General features: G+C 63.9%; 1 protein-coding gene across 1 annotated transcript in view; it reads right to left on the bottom strand.

The window, feature by feature from the left end:
* Positions 1-1,552: 1,552 nt before the first annotated feature.
* The window catches only part of LOC112113884 (neural cell adhesion molecule L1-like), an 11,755-nt gene continuing 4,412 nt past the window's right edge, over positions 1,553-8,895 (bottom strand). The window contains exons 8-16 of the mRNA XM_026647098.2: positions 8,408-8,624; positions 5,816-5,932; positions 5,255-5,428; positions 4,988-5,110; positions 4,608-4,772; positions 4,036-4,167; positions 3,571-3,643; positions 3,257-3,268; positions 1,553-1,781 (exon numbers count right to left, since the gene is read on the bottom strand). Coding sequence (XP_026502883.1) covers positions 1,553-1,781; positions 3,257-3,268; positions 3,571-3,643; positions 4,036-4,167; positions 4,608-4,772; positions 4,988-5,110; positions 5,255-5,428; positions 5,816-5,932; positions 8,408-8,624 — 1,242 coding nt within the window. The remainder of the gene's footprint in view (positions 1,782-3,256; positions 3,269-3,570; positions 3,644-4,035; positions 4,168-4,607; positions 4,773-4,987; positions 5,111-5,254; positions 5,429-5,815; positions 5,933-8,407; positions 8,625-8,895) is intronic.

Genomic DNA, 8,895 nt, shown 5'->3' on the forward strand with positions numbered 1-8,895 from the left:
ACCATAATACACATAATGTTCCACCCCCAATTTTTTTGGGGAGCAGTGGGGGCTGCTACCTTAATATCCATCCCATCCCACCTTCATGGGGGGGGGGGGTTATTACCGTAACACACCTAAAATTCCACCCCTCTATTTGTGGGTGGAAATGCTCCCTGGGTACATCGAACACCTCTTGGGTTTCTTTTCAGAGTGGGGGCCATGCGCCCATAGTCGCCCCCCCAGGAAATCTCCCCCCCCCCAACACCACACGGAGCCGCCAGCTTTCAGTTTTTATTCCGCCGTGTTTCGAACGCGGTTCGGTCTGTACAGTATAGATATAAAAAAGCCATCGATCGAGACGCTAGTGACAGCCGACGAGGGGGAGGGGGGACGACACGGGGGGGGGCAGCGCGGCCTTAGCCGGCCCCAGGGACGGGATTGCGGGAGGGGACTTTTTAAAAAAAGTTTTGTTCCCCCATTTCTTGTCTTATACGGAACGCGAAGCCACGACTACCCCACAGCACACAGCAGGCCCAGAGCACGGCTAGCACAACGACCCAGCGAGCGGGGGGGGCACCTATCTACACGGGGGGACCCCGGCCAGGCCTCCACCCAGCCGGGGCTGGGGCATTTTTTAAATGTTTTTTTAAAATCTGTTTTATGCAAAAAAGGTTGTGGGGTTTGGGGGGGGCACAGAGCGAAGCTGAGACCCCCGACAGGGGGGAGGGGAGATCCGGGGTGGGGCACAGAGCGAACAAGAGGCCACTTGGCTTGAGAGATGTGGTTGCAAAGGCAGCTGTGTGAGAAAGTGGGGGGGCGGTTCCCTTTTGAGGGGGGTGAAATGGTGACGCCGGCCCCCCCGCAGAGAGTCCAGGGGGTGGGTGGCAGAGGTGGATTTGTGGAGGGGGATGATCCCGGGGGAGCTTGGGGGGGGTGGGGCCTCCCAGCATTGGCGAGGGAGGGACAGGGGAATCCCAGGACGCAGGTGAGGTTTGAACAGCCCCCTCCCAGGGCAGGGGGAGGGGCAGAATTAGGGGGAAATGTTCAATCCCCCCCCCCCAGCTGAAAGGAAGCCGGGAAAGGGCTAGGGATGGAACCCAGGAGTCCAGGCTCCCAGCCCCCCACCCCCAGCTGCTCGGTCTCACGCCCAGAGGTGGGGCAGAGGCTGAGCCCAGAATGATTAAAACATGGAGAGACTTGGGGGGCGGGGGTCTATTTTTTGGCAAATATTAACCCTGGGTACAGCCCCCCCATTAACCCCTTGCCTCCCCCAAGCTTTTTGGCCCATCACATGCAGAAGATAAATGATGCTTTGGGGAGGGGGGGACATTCTGGGGGGGCTAAGGAGGGATTCCCTTAAATTACCCCCCTCATGTTCTGAGGCAGGAGGGGGGAAGCTAACAGGGATGGGGGAGGAGGTGGGAGTACATGAACCCCCAATTCCCCTGGGGCAGGAAGGGGGTCCCCTATTTCCCAGCTGGGGGGCAACCCCAGCCCCCAATTCCCCTGGGGCAGGAAGGGGCTCCCCTAGTCCCCAGGGGGGCTTGGCCGGCTGGGGGGTGCGTCTCCCCTACTCCAGGGTGGCCGTGACATTGGTGGGGCTGGTGGCCCCCGAGCTGTCGTTGCCGGCCGGCTCCTTGCCCGTGTGGCCGCTGTACTGGCCGATGAAGGACCCGTCCTCGTTGAACTGCACGTCGACGCTGCCCCCATAGTCGGCCAGGCTGTCCTCGCTGCCCAGCGCCGGCAGCGCCCCGTTGAGCGAGGGCTGGCTGCTGCCGAACGGCTTCTCCTCGTTGTCGCTGCCGGAGCAGAGAGCAGGGTGAGGGGGGCTGCACAAGGGGCATGAGACACAGGGCGGGAAGTGTGCAAGGCGGAGGGAGAACATCATGGTGCAGGCGTGCAAGCCACATGAAAGTGCAAGGAGTGATTGTGCAAGATGCACAGGGAAGTGATGGGTGAGTGTGCAAGGTGCACGGGCAAGGCGTGTGCACCTGGTGTCGGGGAAGGGACTGGTGGGTGTGCAAGGTGAATGGGTCTAAGGTGCAGGAAATTGGGTGTGCAAAGTGTGCAGAAGTGGGTGTGCAAGGAGCTTGGCCAGCAGTGGGGGTGAGTGTGCACCAGGCCAGGAGGACGTGGGTGTGCGGGTGCACAAGCATGTGCTGGGAGAGCGTGCGACAACCTGATACAAGTGTGCAGGTGGCACGGGGGGGGGGCATGTGACACCTCATGTCAATGTGTTGGTGCACACAGGCCTGGGTGGGAGTAGTGTGAGGGCTGAGGCACGGGGATCATGCAAGGGGCAGCTGGGGCTGTGCACAAGCAGGGCTTGTTTACACGCGTCAGGGGGGTGCTGAGTGTGAGCGGGTGTGAAAGAGCCTCCCGCACCAGGCCACAGTGTGAGTGCAAGAGAAGGACCCGCCCGCCTCCCTGTCCCCCTGTGCAACCCACCCCCCGGCAGCAGACCCAACGCCTGCCCTGGTGCGAGAGTGCACAGTGTGTGTGGGGGCAGTGGGGGTCTGGCATTTCTCCCTCCCCAGAGGGAATGGGGGGGATCCCCTGGAACAAACTAGGGGCCCAGGGGGCGTTACCTATTTCTAAGGATGGACGAGCTGCCGGGGGGGGCAACGATGAGACAGAAGGAGCCAGTGAGACATGGTGGGGGCGTCGCACGGTCACCTGGGCCATGGACACACACCACTGTCCCCGCACACCATCACCCCTGTGCACCATCGCTCCCAACTACCGTCGCCCCCGCGCACCATCACCAGTGCACAACCAACCCCGGCTACCACCACCCCACGCACCATCACCCCCGGCTACCACCGCCCCCAACCATCACCGTTTTCAATAAATGCGGCATGTTGCCTTTTCCCTGAAAAGATCCCGTGTGCTTCTTGTAAGCATAACACTATCACCAGTGCACAACCATCCCCGGCTACCCCCGCCCCACGCACAACCACCTCCATGCACCATCGCCCCCGCGCGCCATCACCAGTGCACAACCATCCCCGGCTACCATCGCCCCGAACACCCTTGTCCCACCTCTATGTACAGTTGCCCCAGGGCCCCGCACACCCGCTCTGACACACCTGTGCCCCGGGAGCTGCCGCCACCTCCAGAAACATGTGGGGGGGGCCCTTAAGTGTCACCCCCTGAACTTTGGCAGGCGGCGTTAGCAGCCCCCCCAGCCGAAGAGCAAGTGATTGGGGAGCACATGGCAATGGAGGATTGAACCCAGGAGTCCGGGCTCCCAGCACCCCCCATCTCCTCTTACCTCTCCAGGGATCTGTGGTAGCAAACCCGGCAGCATTTTTTTTTGCAGGGGGAGAGAGAGACAGTCAGAGACCCCCCCAGACCAGGCAGCAAGGGAGGGGCAGCGTGGGGGGGGGGAAGTTAAGCAGAAGCCACTAAATCCAACCCCAAACCCCCCACAATAGAGGGGGTAATTCCAGGCCCCCGCCATGTTCCCCCCAATGGGGGGACTTCCAGGGGGTGGGGTGAGGTGGAAACCCCTCTGCCCTGCCCCTCCTACCCCCACAACCCACCCACCCAGCCCCTTCCCCTCCCCCCACCCTGCCCCCCACCCACCTGTACTCCCCGAACGTCTCGTCCTTCATGGGTCGGGCTTCAGAGTCGACCTGCGTATCCTCCTTGTCCTTCACTGGGGGGGGAGAGTTAGTCGGGGGGGACAGGAGCCGAGGGACAACCGGGTTTTGGGGGGCAGGGTTGCTCGGGGACCCTGGAGTGCAGAGGATGGCTGGGGTCACTCCCTGGGGGGTGGGGCTCCTGGTGGAGTGGGGAACTGGGGGGCCAGAGACCAGGGGCGGGGCTCAGGGCTCCAGGGGCGGGGCCAGGGCGGGACCGAGGGCTCCGGGGACGGGACCAGGGGCGGGGCTCAGGGCTCCGGGAGCGGGGCTGGCAGTCCCAGGGGCTGGGTTAGGGGGCAGGGGGCAGGGCTGGGGAGCCGGGGGTGGAGTTGGGGCTGGAGGCGGGGCCGAGGGCTCTGGGGCGGGGCCAGGGGCGGGGCTCAGGGCTCCGGGGGCGGGGCCTCACCCGAGTACTTCCCGCCCTTGCTGCGTTTGACGAAGCAGAGGATGACCAGAAGCAGAAGCAGGAGGACCACGGCGCAGATGAAGCCGATGAACCAGCCCTCGGTGGCGAAGCTGTGCTGGTCGGTCGTCAGCACTGGGGGGGCAGAGCGACGGGGGGAGTTACCCAGGGACCCCTCGCCGGGCTCCGGGACGAAGCCTGGGCGTGCCTCAGTTTCCCCCGTCTGCTGCATTGTTCCCCAGCGGGGATGGGGTCCGGGCACTCTCAGGCCGGGTGGGACGAATGGCTCCCAGCCCCCCCAGCCCCCAGCCGTGCTTTCCTGCCTCTCGCCGGGGGCGGGATGGGTGGGAACACGGCGTGGGGCAGGGGGCCAGGCCAAGGGGGGTAGCCCCGCTCCTGGGGATCTGGGACATGTGGCCCCTGCGAGGTGGGGCAGGCGTCCAGGTATGGGGGAACCTGGACCCTTTGGGAGCTGTGGGGCGGGAGGACGGGGATGGGGGCCCCTGGCCCCCCTTGGGAGCCGTGGGGTGGGGGGATGGGGACGGGGGACCAGGCCCCCCAGGGGTCTCACTCACGCTTGCCGTTGGTCTGCACCTCACTCTCCCAGAAGGCGACGCTCTCCCCCGAGGGGTCGCGCCCCACGAACTGGACGCAGTAGGAGGTGCCAGGCTGCAGGTCGAGGAGCCGGTAGGAGCCGTGGGTGGAGTTGGCCTGGCCGGACGTGCGCCAGGGCTCGAGAGCTGGGGGGCAGCGGGAGAGGGGGTTACGGCTGCTGCCCCCCCACAGGGGCCAGGGCCCCGGACCCCATTCCCTGCCCCACAGAGCCAGCCAGCTCCCCCCAGGGCCAGTGGCCCCTTCCCATCCCCCCAGCCAGCCAGCCAGCCCCCCCAGCCAGCCCCTTCAGCCCAGCCCCACCAGCCAGCCCCCCCCAACCAGCCCCCCCCCAGGCTCTTACTGGTCTTCCTCATGAACTGGATTTCGAACTCCACGCTGGCCTGGTGCCGGGCCGGGACCCAGGTGATGATGGTGAAATCGGGGCCCACCAGCGAGATGCTGATGTTGTCCAAAGTGGGGAGCACTGGGGGGGGAGCAGACGGGGGGGTCAGAACCAGAGACTGGGGCACTCCCACGACGTGCCGGAGCCAGGGGGGGTTGCAGGCTCTGGCCCCCACCCCAGGGGGGATTGGGGGAGAAGCAGGGCCCCCCCCCCGCACCCCCTTACCTGGCTCAGGCACGGTGCTGCCCTCCTGCACCAGCGGCTCGCCCAGGCCGGCCCGGGTCAGCGCCCGCAGGTGGAACCGGTACCGGGCCCGCGGCTCCAGCCGGGCCAGCGTCCCGTTCAGCTGGGAGACGGGGAAGGAGATTTCGTGCAGGGGGCCCAGCTCCGACCCGTTCACTGGGGGGGCAAGGGGGGGTTAGTGCCCAGCCGGCCCGTCTGCCCCTCGTCCCGTCCCCCTCATCCCGCAGCCAGCCCCCCAGCCAGCCCCCTGCCCCCCGCTCTGCCCCCCTCAGCCCCCTCCCGCTCAGCCTCACTCCCGCCCCCGTCCTGCAGGCAGTCCCCCAGCCAGCCCCCCTCCTGCCCCCTGCCCCCCACTCTGCTCCCTCCCGCTCAGCCCCACTCCCGGCCCCAGCCCCGCAGACAACCCCCCTGCACCCCCCTGCCCAGCTCCCCCCTTCCTGCACCTGACCACTGGCCAGCCCCCCACCGCCACCCATAGCTTCCCCTGTTGCACCCTTTGTGCCCCCCACCTCCTGTCCCCACCCCAGCACCCCCCGGACTCACCCTGCTGGTACTGCAGCAGGTACTCAGTCAGTGCCCCATTGGGGAACTGGGGGGGGCGTCCACTCCAGAGCCAGCACCGTGTCTGACACCCGCTCCAGGAGCAGCGAGCCTGGGGGGCTGGGCACTGGGGGGCAGAGAGAGGGTGAGAGCCGGGGGGGCTGGGCACTGGGGGGGCAGAGAGAGGGTGAGAGCCGGGGGGGCTGGGCAGGGGGGGGCACAGGGGGGGGGGGGGGGGGGGGGGGGGGGTGGGGGGCACTCGCGGCGGCGGGGGGGGGGGGGGGGGATCTCGGGGTCACTTCACTTGAGGGGCGACGCCTGAGCCGGGAGGGGGCTGGGGCCAGGTGACCCCTTCTGCCCGGGTGTGATGTTATGAGTGTAATTGAATCTCTCAGGGGAAGGTGACAGGGCCAGGAAGAGTTAGTTACCTCCCAGACTGACCGGCCCCAGGGCCGAACTGTAGCGACTGGTTAGGAAGATCGGTGAATGAACAGAGCTCTGAAATGCAGCGGCATTGTGAGAGAGAGAAGGGGAGCGGTTTGCTCAGGGCTTGTGATGTGAGCAAACAAGTCGTCTATTGCTAGAGCTTTGATTCAAAGATCAAAAAAAGAATATTAACATTTGTGATGACACTTGAGGGAAATCGTATTATTGTCTCTATGTCTCTTTGAAGGTTGGGGTTGTGACGAACTGAGACTGTTCTTACTGTGGTCTGTGAATGCTGACAGGGGAGTGTGGCTGGGATGGTCGGCCTTGGGGGATGGGAGACTGACTGGAAATACCTGAGCAGGTAACATGAGAACCCAGGAGGGGGCTGGGGCGAGGTGACACCTTTGGCCGGGAAACTGAACAAAGGCTGTGGGAGGGGTCGCTGAAGGCAGAGTCTCAGAAGCTGGCTAGTGACCTTGGCTGGAAGGCAGACAGGGCTCTGATCCCCTAAGGGGGCTAGGGTGCCCCGGGACCCCCAGATGGACCTAACTGAGGGGGTTCTGTTGTCTGCGCCTGCAAGACCTGTCTTGGACTGTGTTCCTGTCGTCTAAATAAACCTTCTGCTTTACTGGCTGGCTGAGAGTCATGGTGAATCGCAGGACGCCGGGGGTGCAGGGCCCTGAGTCCCCCTATACTCCGTGACAGGGGTAACCTGGATCTGAACTGTGTAATGGATAAATGACCCTGGGCTAATTGCCAGGATGTTTGGAAGGAGAGTTAAGCCGATTGTTTTCTCAGGCCGAAAGGCTGCAGGAAATGTATAAAAACCCTGGGACACGATCCTGCTGCATCTCAGATCTGCTTTGGGTTTCAAGAGGGGGAAACCCGGAGCCACAAGGATTGAGATCCCCAGTCACTGACTGGAGTCACCCTGAACACGGACATTGGACTGTAACCTCTGGACTGTTTCTAAAAGGACTTTTGGCAACTACACGCTCATCTCTGCTCTGTACCTGAACCTCAAGAATTGAACTCAAGTCTGTCTGTTTATTGATCTTTGAACCAACTCTCTCTCCTTTTTAAATACATTTTAGCTTAGTTAATAAGGATTGGCTCTACGCGTGTATTGTGGGTAAGAGCTAAGTCAGGGCTCGGCCGCCTTTCCGAAGTGCTGGGCCGAGTCTGCATTTACTCACTCGGGTTCAAGGTTTCACGAGCCAGTCATACACGTTAACGTTTTTAGAAGGGCTGGGTCTATAAGTCTATTATATAGAACTAAACTATTGTTGTATGTCAAGTAAATAAGGTTTTTAAAATGTTTAAGCGGCTTCATTTAAAATTAAATTAAAATGCAGAGCCCCCCAGATCGGTGGCCAGGACCCGGGCAGTGTGAATGCCACTGAAAATCCGCTCGCGTGCCGCCTTCGGCACCCGGGCCACAGGTTGCCTCCCCCTGATGTAAGTTATCGTTGGACCTGGGTGTGTGGCTGATCCTTTGGGATTGGAAGAACCTTTTCTTTTATATGAAATCAGATGTTCAGGAATCATCATCGTATCTGACGTGTGTGTCTGGACAGAGGCCGGAGGCTGGGCACTTTAAGGGAACTGCGTTGTTTGGACGTCTGAGGAACCAGGGAGGTCCTACAGGAGCTGTTTTGGGCTGGTTGGTAAATCTAAGTACTGGAATATCCACCAGCGTTTGGAGTTTGTTTGCCCCGTTTGGTTTGCAGTTCACCCTGAGTCAGTGACCTCAGCCGGCTCCCACGGGCAGCACCGTCACGCCGGGACACTGGACAAAGGCCGGAGGAGGGGCCGGGGGGGCTGGAGGAGGGGCTGGGGTCAGATTGGAGCTGGCTGGGGAGACGGGGGGGGGGCCCAGAACCAGGGTCTGGGCTCCCCACCCCCAGGATGGACCCGGCTGAGGGGTCCTGGTCTCTGTCCCTACGAGCTCTGGCTCCCCCGTGTCCCCGGTGGCGAATAACCCTTCGCGGGGACTCGCAGGAAGTGGGGTGCAGGCCCCAACTCCCCCACCCGACAGGGGCCAGGCCCCCCCCACCCCGTGACACCGTCCTTGGGGGCTGGGAGCTGTTGAGGGGTGTGTGGGGCTCTGGAGCGTCAGGGGAGCTGGGGGTCACAGTGGGGTTTGGGGGTTCAGGGGGGTCTCACCTCCCTCGGGGGTGTTGAAGTCAATGTCCTCGCTGTGGGGCCCGTCGCTGCGCCCGTTAAACACAACCATGTAGAGGCGGTACCAGCTCCAGGGGCGCAGCCCCCCCAGCCTGGCCTGCGACACCTCCCCTGCCACCGTCAGCACCAGCGGGGGCGGCTGGGTCCGGGCCTGGCGCCGGCTCCGCTCCCCCACACTGCCCAGCCGCCAGTAAAACACCTGGGGGGACAGGGTCAGACAGCAGGGCCCCCCGAGTGCCCCTTGCTCCCCTGAGTTCCCCAGGCCCCCCACTCCTGACCCGCAGCCCCCCAGCACCCCCCGAGTGCCCCATGCCCCCCACTCCCAACCCGCAGCCCGCCAGCACCCCCGACCCCCCCCGAGTGCCCCGTGCCCCCCACTCCTGACCCGCAGCCCGCCAGCACCCCCGACCCGCACCCCCCGAATGCCCCATGCCCCCCACTCCCAACCCGCAGCCCGCCAGCACCCCCGA

The sequence above is a fragment of the Terrapene carolina genome, unplaced genomic scaffold, assembly GCF_002925995.2.
Source record: "Terrapene carolina triunguis isolate 2854851 unplaced genomic scaffold, T_m_triunguis-2.0 Scaffold51195, whole genome shotgun sequence".
Lineage (NCBI taxonomy): Eukaryota > Metazoa > Chordata > Testudines > Emydidae > Terrapene > Terrapene triunguis.